The following is a 16,586-nucleotide window of genomic DNA, read 5'->3' as shown; positions in this document are numbered from 1 at the left end:
GATGGTGTCTTCCAAGACGACAAAGCCCCTGTTCACACAGCTCACATTGTGCAGGACTGGTTTTCTGAGCACGAGGATGAGTTGTCCCATCTCCCCTGGCCATCACAGTCACCAGACCTGAATATTATCGAACCTTTATGGTCTACATTGGAACAGAAAGTGCATTCTCGTTATCCACCGCCAACATCGTTATCTGAACTTGCCACCGTTTTGCAGGAAGAATGGTATAATATTCCCTTGGCAAACATACAGGAACTGTATTTATCCATTCCGAAAAGACTGCAAGCTGTTTTGGATGCCAACGGGTTTCCTACACCATATTAAGCAAAGAAACATGTTTTTTTAAAGGTGTTTCCATATTTTTGTCCAACCCCTGTATCTTCTCTCAAAATTTTTGCCATTATTTTCAGTTGGCATTGAGGGTTCAATTGATAAATAAATTACAATAACTCAAGGTTGATTTTCCCTGTTAGATGACACTCAATGATATTCCTTTGTGATTTATAAGTTATTATGTTCTTTAATTAACAATTCTGTAACCATTGGTATGTTATGAGAATTTTCATGCAAGTAATTTATTTATACGTTTTCAAATGTTAAAAATATGTGTTAACTATTTTCATGAAGTTTTATTAATTTAGTTCTATAATTTAATAATCATACAAGAAATTCATTAAACTAAAAATACTTGAAATTCGTGCAAATAATGTTACAAGTTGTCTATGAGCCAAAACAGAAGCCTGCCAGTGTGTCTTTGTAGAACAGGAATTTATTAGATTCTGTGAATATGGCCTGCTTTTTGAAAAAATTTATATTTTTAATAAACTAATATTTCTTAATAATATTAAAATCAGCAATTAATTTTTTTTAATTTAAAAATGATAAAACATCTTATTTGCATCATTTAAAATAGTTTTGTAAGTAGAAGTACACGGCTATGACAAATGGTTGTGAAAATAAAGGCCAGGTAAGGACTTTGTGAACACAGTGTATTTAATAATTCCATAAAATTTATTACATAATTTTATTGTAATATTTCATTTTAGTATATCTAGACAAAGTGCACCATTTTAGTGTATTTAAGGCCAGGTTAGGACTTTTATGGACACAGTGTATATAGTAAGTCTATAAAATTTATTACATAGCTTCATTATGGTATATTTTAGAACAGTATTATAATTTTATCAATAAATATACAGATACATCAATTAAATATACATGCAACACAAAAAGCATTATATTAGTAATAAATATTTGAATGATGACACAATGGAACCTGCTGTCCACTGGATGAATATGTATATCAGAAGAATAAGAATTACCTTGCTTGAAGAACTTCTATATCAAAATATATATTTATCTAAATTTATTAGTTTTAGAATTTAAATAAAATGTCAGATTATAATATTTTAAAAAATATATTTAGTTTAAAAACAGTAAGTTATGTTAAACCTGTTTTTTAGAATGCTATAGTAATATATAAATTTTGTATTATTATATTAATCCCAGAGAGAGAGAGAGAGATTGTACTGAATACGCAATCTCCCTCTGTCTCTCTTTTAATTATTTATTGTTTCTTTTTAATTACTGACATCATATAAATGATAAATTTGTTTCCTAACTTACAAGCATATGAAATTCAAATGGTTACTTTAATGAAAATATGCTAATAAGATATAACTGTAATAATTAAGTACTTGATCTAATTTAACCTAAATGTGCATTTTTTTGAAAAATATTTGAGCATGATTGTTTCATCAGTGAAATTATCCATCTTTTACAAAATATTAACCTCTCAAACAGCCAAAGGAGGTGATTAAAATAAAAGAAACACAATTATTCGTAATACCACTACAATCTGAAAACAAATGCAATAAAGGGTTCTTATATTTGTCTTCTGAAGGAAATTAAAGATATAGATTGTTCATATAATTTCAAAAGAATTTGTCACAAAAGACAGAAATTTTAAAACATTCCAAAAATTATTATTTAGTAGCTTATTATTACTTAATGCTTTGTATGGTTTTTTGGTGGTCGTGTGCTTAATGCATGATATAATTAAAGAAAATAAGAGTAGAAAATCTCTTATAACAAAAGAATATATTAAGTACTAAATTACAATTTAAATTACATTGCAGAGATCAACGCAGAGCTCGGAACACAGTTCATGCTACCGTCGCGTACAGTTGTCTGACGAGAAGTCTGAGTGAGTAACGACGTCGCTTTGCTGCTCCGATTAAGAACTGGATTTTACACGTGGCGCCATCTCATGAATAGAAGTTGAAGTATCTGTTGGAACGCCACAGTACTCCCCCCCCCAAGTACCATCGGTACGTTATAAGTATTTTGGGTTAAATTTAACCTTTCTTCCAGATCTGGTAGTTTTAGGTTGCTCTTTAACGGGATGTAAGCTTTCTTCCGGGAGTGATGTTGATGAGGAAGTTGTTGGATCTTGCATTAGAAATGCTGGTTTGAGACGATCGATTCCAATCACTGATTGTTTGCCATTGCAGATGATGGTGAAATGTTTCGGTGTTCATTTGACAACTTTGAATGGACCATCATATGAAGGTGTTAAAGTTGGCTTAATTGCATCGTTGCGCACGAATACGTGCGAAGACGTCTCAAGCGCAGGATGTACAAAATAGCTTGGCTGGTTATGCGAAGATGCTGGGGTTGGCGAGATATTGCTCATGGTCTCACGTAAACATTGAAGGAATGTTGGAGGGTCGATAACTGGAGTAAATTCTGGGTGAAAGAATTCACCTGGCAGACGGAGGGTTGCACCATATAACATTTCAGCACAAGTGCTACCAATGTCTTCTTTGAATGCTGTGCGAAGACCAAGCAAGACTAGGGGTAAGGCTTCTGTCCAGTGTGTGCTACTGTGGCACTTCAGACCTTGTTTGAGAGATCGGTTAAAGCGTTCCACCATCCCATTTCCAGATGGATGGTATGGTGTTGTGCGAATATGGCGAATGCCAAGAAGAGAGGTGAGGGATGCGAACAAGTGACATTGAAATTATCGGCCTTGGTCAGTAGTGATGGTGGTAGGCATGCCAAATCTTGAAAGCCACTGGGAGATGAATGCTCGAGCTACAGTTTCAGCGGATATATTTTCAATAGGAATGGCTTCAGGCCATCTTGTGTACTGATCAATACAAGTGAGGAGGTAAGTGTAACCATTTGAAGGAGGCAATGGGCCAACCAAATCTAAGTGCACATGATCAAAGCGTCTTGCTGGAAGGTTAAATTGTTGAATGGGGCTGTGAGTGTGACGGGTTACTTTACACCGTTGACATCTAATACATGAACGAGTCCATTCCGTGATGTCTTGATTCATTGCTGGCCAGACAAATCTGTCTGCGATCAGCTTTTTGGTGGCACGGATTCCAGGATGTGCCAAATTGTGCAAGGCATTAAACACTTCACGTCTAAAATCGACAGGAATATACGGACGTATTCTATTGTTCTCTATGTCACGGTAAATTTTAAGCGTTGGATCAATGTGCAGCGGTTGTAACTGAAGGGAGGTTTGTGGATTTGAGATTAGGTTCTTGAGTTCCTCATCATGCAATTGAGCTTTTGCAATTTCAGAGAAATCTGGGGTAGTGAGGTTGATATTGTTTACCCGAGACAAGGCATCAGCGACATAATTATCAGTACCAGAGACATATCTGATATCTGATATCTGTACTAAACTGGGCGATGAAATCCAGATGTCGAAGCTGACGATGAGAACATGAGTCAGAGTTTTTTCTAAAAGTGAAGGTTAATGGTCGATGATTGGTGAAAATGATGAAGTCGTGTCCTTCCAAGTTGTGTCGGAAGTATTTAACAGCACAGTACACAGCAAGTAGCTCCCTGTCATATGTGCTGTATTTCCTTTCTGCAGTAGTAAGTTTTCTGGAGAAGAATGCCATTGGGGAAAGTCCTTTAGTGGTATGGGCTTGAAGTACTGCTCCTATGGCCATGTCAGATGCATCTACCATTATAGAGAGCTGATCACTAGGTGAGTGATAAGAAAGTGTGGCTGCATTTTCCAGATCGTGTTTGCATTGCACGAATGCTGCAGATTCAGTCCAAGGGACAGCTCGTTGATCTTTTTTTTTTTTTTTTTTTTTTTTCTATTCTTCAGAAACTCATGTAGGCAGGCTTGTGTTTTTGCGGCATTTGGCAGAAAGCGTTGGTAGAAATTTAACATTGCTAGAAAACGCTTCGATTCAGAGATGGTTTTGGGCTGAGGTAGGTCGTTAATTGCTTTGACTCTTTCCGGTAAAGGTTTGACTCCATTCTGGGTGATAAGACATCCAAGAAAGGAAACTGAGGGTTGACCAAGTACACATTTGGATGGATTTAGTTTTAATCCATGATCTTTAAGGCGAGTGAAAATCTGACGCAGATGTTGAAAATGTTCTTCCGCATCTGTAGATGCAACCAGGATATCATCAAAATATGGGATGCAGAAATCGAGGCCAGACAGTACTTGGTGTATGAAACGCTGAAATGTTTGGTTAGCATTGCGAAGGCCAAAGGGCATATATTAGCTCTCAAAGAGACCAAATGGTGTAATCACTGTGGTCTTGGGCACATCTTCAGCATGCACTGGGATCTGATGATATGCTCTGGCGAGATCGAGGGTAGAAAATATGTTTGTTCCATGAAAAAGATGGGTACAGTCTTGGATATGTGGGACTGGATATCTGTCAGGGACTGTGACGGCATTAAGTCGACGATAATCTCCACAAGGCCGCCAGTCACCATTAGACTTTTTAACCATGTGAAGTGCACTGGCCCATGGACTTTTAGATGGGCGAATGGTTCCCTGTGCTAGCATGAATTCAAATTCTTTGTGAGCAGCTTTTAGCATCTCTGGAGAAAGACGACGAGGCTTGCAAAATACAGGTGGGCCATATGTTTCAATGTGATGATACACTTCTGGCTTATGAGTATGATGCCCTGATTTGGATGGGTTTAAAATGTCAGGGAATTCTTCTAATAACCGATGAAACCGTGTGCTGCCCGATCCAACACTTATGTTGGTAGGTACGTTCGATATGTGAGAAGCCTGGCCCTGTGATGTCAGCTGAGTTGTAGCATCAATTAAGCAATTATTCTTGACATCCACTAGAAGGTGGAAATGTGTCAAGAAGTCGACACCAATAATTGCTTGAGTTACATCCGCAATAATAAAAGGCCAGTTGAAAGTCCGGCACAAGTTTAAATCAAGTGTCAATAGTTTGGTGCCGTAGGTTGCAATTTGGGTACCATTGGCAAGTTTATTAAGTTGGTGAGCATTTGTTTTAGTTCTCGGGAGCACTGATATGTCAGCTCCAGTATCTACTAGAAAACATAACTGAGTTGAACGATTAGCCAGTACTATTCTGTCGATGTGGCGGACATTCTGCTGGCCAGCAGAAGACCGCCCATTTAGTTTCCCGCTTGTTCAAAAGTGCATGGAGGGTCACACTTGTTAGCTTGAGCGCCAAAATTCATATGATAAAAACATATGCCACTTGTGGGTTCTTTGTAATGCGTTCGAGTATTGTGACGAGATCGACTCCTGCTTCGGGCACGAAATTTATTACGTGGGCCCTGATTTGATCGATTGTATCTCCGTGAAGCATGAAGACTTGTAGAGAGTTCAGATACTTTTTTGGTCAATTCAGCCACTTGTTCGAGTGATGAACTGGAAGGTGCAGCATTAGCAGCACTGACATAAGCTGCAGTAACAAGTTCATTAATTTTGTCAGCCATTGCTGCTAAACGGGTTAGATCTTCATTGGAAGCGGCAAGAATTATTTGTATGTTATTAGGGAGATGCGAAAGCCATAGTGACTTCAACAAGTCGTCACTAAAATGGCTTCCTGCCAGATCACGCATTCGTGACAGCAAGTATGAAGGTCGCTGATCTCCAAGTTCAAGTCCTTGTAGTAAAGTACGTATTTTTGAAGTTTCACTTTCTGAATAGATTTCAATGAGCCGCTGTTTCAGTTTGGAGTATTTATCACAATCAGGTGGTTTGAGAATTAAGTCATGCACTGAATTCAGAATATCAGACTCAATTGCTGCAACTACATGGTTGAATTTTGTAGAATCCTCACTAATGCAAGCGATAGAAAATTGTGCTTCGATCTGAGCGAACCACAATGAAGGATTATTTTTCCAGAAAGGCAGTGGCTTCACCGCAACGTGTGTGATTTGTGGCTCTGGTGGAATATCGTCGGGCATACTGATAGATAATTTTCACTTTAATTAATAAACACTTAACAGCACAAATATTGTAGTATGAGGATACACTATTGATATTTTACCATGATAACAATAAATATTTTAACCATGCAGAAAAAAATTACGTAACGATACACACACAAATAAGACAGGGTCAGCAATTACACACACAAATAATATTTTACCGAAATGCATTTGAAAAGAAACCCCTATTTGAGAAAAAAAAATGATGCGTTCATTTTGTATTGCGCACACACAAAATCACCACTTCACACTGCTAAGGCACTTTTGAAGGAAAAAAGGAAATCACTCCTGTAGCACGTGGAAAAAAATTCACTACTTTCGAACACTGAGGGAAGAATTTTGCCGTAGCACGTTGCAGAAAAATTACTGATGTAGCACATTTAGCGAAAATCACTATTGTATTACATTTGTCACAAAAGTTGAATGATCGAAGAATTATTGCACGACTGGCGAAGTCAGCGGAAAGGAACAGATCACATTGATGATTTGCTGAAGCTCCTTGCGATGATATGCATGACTTTGGAACAAACACAAGCAATATATCTAGAAAGATATATATACAGAAGCAATATATCTAGAAATAATTGAAGGGGTACGTTGTTGCATACGTTTAATGTCCATATTCGTTGTTATTTTTAGTCAGTTCTTCAGAATGCCTTGGATGCACGTGGCTTAGGGTCGTTGAAAATCCATTGTCAGTAGCGTGCTCAGTCAAAAGGTCACCACTTTTGGTGGTCGTGTGCTTAATGCATGATATAATTAAAGAAAATAAGAGTAGACAATCTCCTATAACAAAAGAATATATTAAGTACTAAATTACAATTTAAATTACATTGCAGAGATCAACGCAGAGCTCGGAACACAGTTCATGCTACCGTCACGTACAGTTGTCTGACGAGAAGTCTGAGTGAGTAATGACGTCGCTTTGCTGCTCCGATTAAGAACTGGATTTTACACGTGGTGCCATCTCATGAACAGAAGTTGAAGTATCTATTGGAACGCCATAGTTTAAAAATGGTGTAAGCAAACAAATTTTGAATAGACTAATTTTTGTTTAAGTATAAAATTACTATTCTGCAAAAATTATAAAATTAGAAACATCTTAAAATTTCAGGAATAAGCATAGTTAAATTGAAAAATAAGTAATATTATTAACTTTAAAGATCACTATTTAATTTTCTTTTACACGCAAAAAAGGTAACAATGGAATAACTAATAGAAGTGCCTTTAACAGCTAGTTCAAAAGTATCTGACCTCAAATTTTCAGTTTTCACTAAGCTTTCTTATTACTGCTACTCTACAAGGTTATCTCACATCTGATTCAGATGCTTGCAAATGAAATTTTAAATATATTTTAATGAGTAAAAACTAAATGTCAATTTACTTATAATTGATTTTCCCTGAACAAAGTTATCTATTCCACTACTACAGCAGATTAATAAAAAACTTTTAAATAAATTAACCTTAATTAATCTGAATGCTATGCATTCTTCAGATTTCTTTTAAATTCATCTATCTCAGATTTGCTTGGAATAACCTCCCTGCTTCTTTGAAAATATTAATTTTTTATTTTGCCTGATTTGGATTAGTACTATAAAAAAAAATTACCGAATCTCTTCTGAATCAGGAGACAAGGTAGGGGTAGAAAGAGAATTTCTTTGTTGCCTAAAAAAGTTGTCTAATCCTTCACCAATATCTTGGGGTTCTTCTCGTAATTCCTTTCCTTGAATAGCAGGTCGGGTCGGTGCTCTAGTTTTGGGTCTTTTTGGGCGAGCTTTTCCTAAATGTTCTAATTTCTCAGACATTGGTGAAAGACTGGGTAAACTCTCTGGGAAAGGGAAAAAATAAATCAGTATATGAGATAATATTTGAAAGTACGATTAAAAATACTGTAAACATGAAAATTTTGAAACAAAAAAATATGAAGTCAAAATTAGCTAACATAAGCTTTGGCATACCTAATGCATAATAAAACACACTCACGTAAATAATTTTTTATGTTTTAGATTAAACTACTGAAAAATATTAATTAAAGTGAAACCAGGCTATGTTCTTAAGTTAAAAAGTCAACTAATTAAATACTGTCTTCCCTTGCTTTCATTACCCTTGGAAAACTCTGAATAAAACTAACTGACAAAATGAAATCAGTTTGCAAAAAAGGAATATCAAAACTGAATACCATATTTTTGTAGCTATCTTTGTTTCGTGGTCATGTTTTTGCTTTCACATACCATATATTCTTTTACAACAAAGTCAGATCACTGGATAATTAATATTTGACACTGAGACATGCGATATATTAAGATATTGCTAAAATCATATATATCTAATAACAAACATTTGTTACCTTCATCTTTTGGTAAAAGATCAGGAATGTCATCAGCAGCTATTCCTTCAACACTATCTAGAAATTTCATGTATAAATTTACATGCATATGGGCATCATATATACACTATACATATATGTAAAATAAGTATTTACATGTAAAAAGTTAAAATATTTTGTGAACGAATTCACACACATTAAAGAGTTAACACAAAGAATTTCAAAAGTTTTCAATTAATTACAGTATTTACTTGTAGTACTAAATGAAGCTGAAACAAGAATGCTCACATATAAGTTTCTTATAGCCACAAAATTCTTGTAACAGATAGCAGGAAACTTATTGAAAGTCATACAAAATAACAGCATCTTACTTTAAAAAATGAAAAAAGCATGTATTGATCACCAGAAACAGACTAATGCAACTATAGTTATATGTAACATAACAAGTATTTGAGAACAAGCAGACCTTGAATGCATATATGTGTTCAAGCAAGCAGCTAATAACATAGCTACAGCTTAACAATCAGCTTATCACAAAGCCAGCAGTAAGGGGAAAGTTCTATAAGTGTTTTGAGAGGTACATGAAACAAAAAGAAAAGTAAACAATAAGTAAAAATGAAATAATTGCTGTATCTCTTGAAATTATCATTAGGACACTAATGCATCAGTAATTACCATTCAATGAAGCTACTTTTTAAAATATCCAGACTATTAGTCTAATGCTTCTCACATTTTAATCAAAAGCTGCTATAGATTATAATATACATAATCTATTATATATATATCACAGCTTCTTTTCTACCAATACAGAGGAAAAAAGAAGGCCCCTGAATCCAAATCAAATGAATAATGCGAGTATGCTAAAATTACCCAAACTTTTTTGCAGCAGAAATTCTACAGCCTATGCAGCTATATAAGCAGGTGCATTGTCATGATATAAATAAGGCCCTCAGAAATAAATTTTAGGCCCCTTTTTATATCATTTTCCAAGTGCAGTGTGTAAGACAATACTTGCATGCCATTTTTTTATAAATATAGTTTGTGACTTTATAAATATAGTTCCATTTAAAAAATAACAAATTTCAGAAACAAACAATGTGACCATAACTTTATACATTCCCAACACCATTCTTTTTAAATTCCAAAATTTCTTAATTTTCTGTAGCATGGAGTGGCTTATACTGAAAACTGCAACATTTCATAATAATACAGTTAAGTTAATCTGTTTCATAATAATACAGTTCAGTTAATCTGTTCATATGGGAAGGGACTTAAATAATTTTAAATATATTCAATCAATTTTAATCTGAAATTTTTACATCTTTAAGTAGTGAAAAATAAGTTCTTACATACCAATGAATTGAACTGTACTCACTAACAATAATAATTATATTTTTAACTACTATTCATAAATATATTATTCAATATAACACATTAATATAATCCAAAAATAGTTTACATTTTAATTCATAGAAAATAGCAAAAGACAACACAAATGTGCTTCACAAAACGATTAATTATTACTGCTAGCCTTTCAACAGGGCTAACTTTGAATTCAAACAAAAACTTCCACTACACGTTTATGGATACCAAATTTTGGGTAAAGTCTTGAAAATGCTTTATATATGTGATAATTCATTCAAACCACATTAATGTGGAGGCAATGACTGAGGGAAGGAGCTGCTAGCTGAGGAGCTAAACATTTTTCTAGAGGACATACTTTCTTATGGCATACCTTGTTGCAGTAATTTAGAGTATACATTCATTCCAGGCGTTACACACATTATAAAATTTAACAACGTCACATTATGCGATGAACAAAGGAAAAAGAATGCGAACAGAGTGGCACAGACTATTTGAAGAGAGTAAGGAAAGCTAATGCAATTTCTAGTAATAGTGGTATTTATACTGAGCGCGTGATATGTAAAGCTAAGCTGCTATTGGTTATTTTTGGGTTTTAGTTCCATTTGCATTCAGCATATGTGAGAGTCATATGACAGAATGGTCTCGAATTTGGGACAAAAAGGAACATATAAGGGTTAATTTGGAGGTTGCCAATTATTATTATTATTATTATTATTATTATTGTGTTAGTGTAGTAACCATATTTTCTGCTTACACCACACATATATATATACCATGCAATATTTTAATGCACCAGTTTTAGGAAATAATTAATAATAATAAATAAAAAAGCACGAAAATTATTATGATCAATGCCATAATCAAAACTTGGAAATCTTTTTTTTTTTTTAAATATACAGATAATTTTTAAAGCGAAGATTAATATAAAACCAGATCTTTTTATTAAAATACTTACCAACAACCGACTGTGGCCTTAGCCTCCTAGCATGCACACTTTTTCTTTTATTAGTGAGCTTGGGAGTAGCCTATAAAAAATGTTTTTTAATGTTTCAAATACAGTTTATACTAATATTTGCTGAATATTCAGATGGATGGGGAAACTATCAACATAAAATTATTTAAGACAGCAAGCAGAACTCTTTTCCCATACAGAAATTTTAAAGAAAGAAAATCAAATTATATTTTAGATTAAATTGTACTTACTAAATTCAGCCAAGCCAGTTGCTGAGGCATGTGAAGAAATGAATAATTAATGTTTAAATAAAACAATTGCAACATTCAACATTTCCTAAAAATAAAAAATACCTTGCTCTTCCTTTAAGATTTGGTATTTTATTACACTTTACAGAGGGACCCATATAAAATTCAAAACAAATGAGACAGCTCTCAATGTCCCTTTTTGTGTACTTTGCATACAAAAAAAAAAAAAAAAAAAAAAAAAAAAAAAAAAGGACATGTTGTTCCATTAAATTTGTCTTCATTTATCGCACACTGAAGAAATTCAGCCAGAATTAAATTAGTTTAATTATTTAGTGTACTTATGCCTATTTCCTGCATACGCTTATCTGAGTATCCAATAAAATTTCCACTTACACTTAATGGTTATCTAGAGCCTGTGCTGCATATTTTTTTTTTAACGTTCTGTGTGTTACCTTTATTTGTTAAATATCATGTTCTTCACACTTAAACAATAAAATTCAATATTCAGCAGTATCACAAAATAATTTTAAAATGAGCATATCTTTAGAATTTCCAATACACAGGCTCATGCGCTGGAGATAAAAATGTTCTTATTTTCCTGTACAGTGTTGTCCTTACTCACTTTGAAATTGTGCTACATTTACTTGTTTTAAATACATGCCAATAAACTTCAGACACAATACTAATTTTTCAATTAATTTATTCCATTCCCATTCTGCAGCACAAAGCTGAATTTCTAAACCCTTAAAGCTTACAGCCCAGATTTAACTTCAGTGCTCCCACTGAAATTAAATTTTTTATTGCCCCATTTTTCACAATTTCTAAAACCAAATATACATAAGTAGTTCACAAATTAAGTTGAATAATGAATAATTTTATGCCTTTATTCCAAAATACAATGAACACAAAATGTTTTTAAAATGTAATTCACCTGACTCATGGTAGTAAATTAAATATAGGCTTGGCACAACTGCAATACATGACAAAATTTAAGGACAGAAAAATCTTAGAATTTAAAGATGAAACAATCAAGAAAATTTACGGACAGCAAAATTTTTATAATCTGGGGTAGGCACCGGGAGGCAGAAGGGCAAAATTAGGGACGGGGCAGCAGAATTTAGTACCTGCAGAGATTGTAAAAGGCGACAAAATGCCTACTGCCAATCCTGACCAAATATGAAAAATATATGTATAAAATATGCAGTGAAAGAATAAAAAAATTTTTTTTTAAAAATTCAAATCTTGAAAAATTATTTATTTTGCAAATATATATATATATATATAACAGTACACCATTTACAGTAAATATTTAATTAATATAACTATTACATTATTTACCACTGAAAGCCAATTACACTTCTAAAGAAAGAGATAAGAGATCAGTTACATTATTAAAGAGAAATGCAACAAAGCAATTGCATTTCTAAAGGAAAAGTTGAACAACAGCTCCCTAATAGGTGGAAAGAAAAGCTATGGGCTGATAAAAAAAAAAAAAAGTATCTGGTATGAGATGGATAAAATACTTTCTGCAAGAAACACAGATATTATAATAATTCTTCAATTGATTTCTTTTTTAAAAAGGGTAATTTCTGTTTACTTGCTACTATTTAAAATGAATTTTTCATTATTGAAGAAAACTGAGTTGTATACTTTAATTTTCTTAACTTTTAGGAAAATGTTAACCATTTTTCACTTCCCAGATTCACGACTTTCCAGGTGAGTGGGAACCCTCCTTTTAACCCAAACATGATGAGCATGCTACACATTTAAGTAGTTTTTAACTGCCTAAAATCAAACATGTGTATATGCAACTTATGTCACCGCATGAGAGCATTTTACAAATCATCACAGAATAGATAAATAATTCAACCATTAGAGACAGCATAACTCTTGTTAGCTATTCTATCTATAATAATTACAGGCAGAATAAGTACACGTTAAGCAATACACATTTCATATATATAAAGCAAAGCTATGTGCGCATAGTGAATAAATACACATGCTGTAATTTATACAATTAAGATAACATACATTTAAGAGCATGTTTACATGAATTTAATATTACATATTAAACATGAATATGTTTAATATGTGTACAGTCAAAAGTCATTAATCCGGACTCATCGGGACTTCGGCGATTCCGGATTATAGATCATCAGTTTAAATCTGGTAAGATGGCATGCAGAAATTATAAAATTAAAAATATGAAACTATAATTTATGAAATAAAGAGCAATTATGATCTAAAGGGTATCAAAATTTACAAAAAAAAAAAAGCTTAATATTTATTTGTTTACTTTATTAAACATTTCTTTCAATGTAAGTTGTTTAAGTTGCTTCATTTTATGTGATAATACTTTCTCTTTAATTTTATAAACAGACATAATTTCTTGTTCAGTTACAAAGTTCCGCTGTTCAAGTCCCGTAATTGCTGTGCCGAGAATACCGTCTAACTTGTCAATTGAAATTTTTTCGTTTTCACTAACCTCTCTGTCACCTTCTTCATGTCTTCATCCATTTTTTGCAGCAATTCTCCTTTTTGTTTGATGAACATCGAAACATACTTTCGTTTTGTAGATCCTTTGGGAGCTCCAGCATCGGAAATTCTATTTGACATAATCGAAAGTTCAAGTTTACTTTTATAAAATTGCTCTTACAGTCTGCAAAAAATAATAAGCCGGATCCACTTCGAAGATTACGGAATAACGCAATCATCAACATTGACTGAAATAGATAATTTTAGCTTATACTGCCTGCTATACATTAAACGCGCACGTGAAAACGTATTCTGTGTTTGCGCACATGCATATGCGCAGTCGTAAAGGTCTTACGCACATGCTTAAACGCCTATGCGCATGTGTCAACGTGGCGTGTGCGCAGAAAGTTTTTAGCTTTGAGGTCCGGATTATAGATCATTCCGGATTATGGGTGTCCGAATTAACGACTTTTGACTGTAGTAGAAAAATGAAATTAAGACATGGAAGTTCTGAAAAGTAATATATATTTTGATATTTAAATAAAAGATATTTTTAAGAAGCATTTTTTTTTATTCATTGAAGAGAACGCAGCAAAACTTACCAATGGAGAATCAGAATTTTCACTATAACTATCTCTATCTAACTGAGAATCTCCACTATGGCTTATTCTCAATCCACTTTCACCACATATTCCACCTCGCAAAACATCGGGGGTTGTACATCGCTGCTGGTTCACTTGTTCATGCTGCAATATAATTAAATAATCTAGAATTAAAAGCAATAATGCATATAATACTAAATACTGCAAAAAAAAAAAAAAAAAAAAAAAAAAAAAAAAACAAGAGCATCATAATTTTGACAGTAAAACAGTCTTAATTACACACACACAAAAGACCTTCAACTTGTGAAATGTGCTAACTCACAATATTACATATTAAACATGAATACGTTTTGCAGCCTTTCTAATTGCTTAATCTGGCTCTTTATGAAATTGTGCACAATGTCATTTTCATCTCTTTCCTACCTGTACACAAACCACTGAAATCATCAGTGTGAGTGCCCAACTATTGTTACAGCATGTATACACATGACTATTTTAGTGATCAGCCTAAGCTGAGACTAGAAATAGAATGCTTCTGTTAAAGAATATAGAGTCATATCATTTCTAACAGCTTAATTTAGATACAGTAGAAGTCAAGAAATCCGCAGAGCTTGGGACCAGAGGTTGTGCGGATTTTAGGATTTTGCACATTTCAGGACAGAAAAGAGAAATCATAATATTCAGACTAAAAGTGCAAAATAAATAAGGTGTATTAGATACATTTAATTAAATTATTATATACATTATTGCAATAACTTATTATATGCATTAAATTATTATTACATATATAAATTGATTATATTATTCATTGTATTATATGTACACAGTATCGAGGTTTGCTGATATCTCCTCATGCTAAGATTTCCAGTTTCGGATTCTGGTGTTAGAATCACTGTTGCTGTAAAATTTCAACAATGTTCTTTACTTTTCTGTATATCATACACACAATCCTATCGCAATTCCATACGATTCTGCTATAAAATGCACCTGTCTCCATCTTTTGCAGAATTTGCACTTTTTGCATTATTATCAATGCAACAAGTTTACGTTTTTCAACGTTGCAAGCAATAAAATCATGAGTGCATTTCTTGTCTGTAATTGTATTAAAAAGGGCTGAAATTTAAAATATTCTTAATTTATCAACAAAATATTCGGATAAAAAAAGGCAACACTTAATAATCTAGTGAAATAACAAAGCTCAGAAAATACAACAACGTGAATTGTGAACTTGAAAGAAGAGTTGAGTGAATTGTCTGCTTTCTTACCTCGATGCAGATTAGAGGGGAAAAAACTTTTATCATGATGTCAATAATTTAGTATTTTCGTTATGACTCATTATTATTCAGTAATTATGATGTCATTATTCGGTACATATTTTATCTTCAATATTTTGTACTCAATGTTGCGGTTTCCGGAACCTATAAACTGAATGTTTATATTTTGAGAGGCAATGCGGATTTCAGGTAGGCAGATTTTTTACATTTGACTGTATTAAAAAATAAAATGTGAATATTGTCAAGATAAAAAGGGCCGGAAGCTTAGGGAAAGCATATTTTAACCTTAAATTTTTATTTAAAAATGATACAGTGTACAAGTCAACTGTGTGATGACTAATAGGAGGAGTTACCATTTTTGGTATATGTGTAAATTTTTTAAAGAGTTCTACTGGATAATTGCTATTTTTTAAAATTTCTACCCCAATGTGCTGGTAAATAATATAGACACCACAGAAGATATTCACATGAGCACCATCGCACTTTTACGACAGCTCTCTCCACATGATACACTAAAAAAGAGTTTTCTGGTCCATGTTAAAAGTGTTTGACCAACCCTTACTGCCAAGTAAAGAAAACAATTTAAATTCACAGAAAATGTCCCAAATTTATTGTTATACAGACAGCAAATCATTATTCTCTGAGTATACTGTCTCTTCTATTAAATAATGAAGAATTTATATGTATAAATGTACATTTGTACGCTCCTCACACTGCAGAAAAATGGTGCCCTCTACAGCTACCAAATTTTGTTTAGGGAGCGAGAGTTACCAAATACATGTAATTTTCCACTCAAACATGTGCACCTCAAAGCCAGAACAATGGATTTGTTTTTGTTTATTTCATGAAACTAAGAACACTGTCTAGTCATGACAGCTGATTAATGCTGTGACAAAATAACACAGCACTGTCTCCAAAACAGAAATACTACGGACTAGGATTCAAAACCTTCATATGTAAATAACCACTTAAGAATTTTGCATCTAACTCATAGACTAAAAGTCCTAAATATTCTATTATAATAACATAAGATCAAAAACAGGAGCAATGAATTTAAAATTAGATATTATATACACACAATTATGTCTC

General features: G+C 33.2%; 1 protein-coding gene across 5 annotated transcripts in view; it reads right to left on the bottom strand.

Annotated features, from left to right (window-relative positions):
* The window catches only part of LRR (capping protein regulator and myosin 1 linker 1 leucine rich repeat protein), a 224,324-nt gene that overhangs the window by 57,762 nt on the left and 149,976 nt on the right, over positions 1-16,586 (bottom strand). For 4 of the 5 annotated variants that reach the window (XM_085815078.1, XM_085815080.1, XM_085815081.1 and 1 more), the window contains 5 exons: positions 14,224-14,367; positions 11,150-11,170; positions 10,902-10,971; positions 8,603-8,659; positions 7,864-8,083 (listed from right to left, as the gene is read on the bottom strand). In XM_085815078.1, coding sequence (XP_085671204.1) covers positions 7,864-8,083; positions 8,603-8,659; positions 10,902-10,971; positions 11,150-11,170; positions 14,224-14,367 — 512 coding nt within the window. The remainder of the gene's footprint in view (positions 1-7,863; positions 8,084-8,602; positions 8,660-10,901; positions 10,972-11,149; positions 11,171-14,223; positions 14,368-16,586) is intronic. The other variant, XM_085815079.1, reaches the window with a different exon arrangement.

Source organism: Stegodyphus dumicola, chromosome 4 (genome assembly GCF_044657685.1).
Source record: "Stegodyphus dumicola isolate Sdum_Otavi_A_Nest chromosome 4, ASM4465768v1".
NCBI lineage: Eukaryota > Metazoa > Arthropoda > Arachnida > Araneae > Eresidae > Stegodyphus > Stegodyphus dumicola.
The sequence above is the reverse complement of the archived record's forward strand: the minus strand, read 5'-3'. Positions and strand labels throughout refer to the sequence as shown.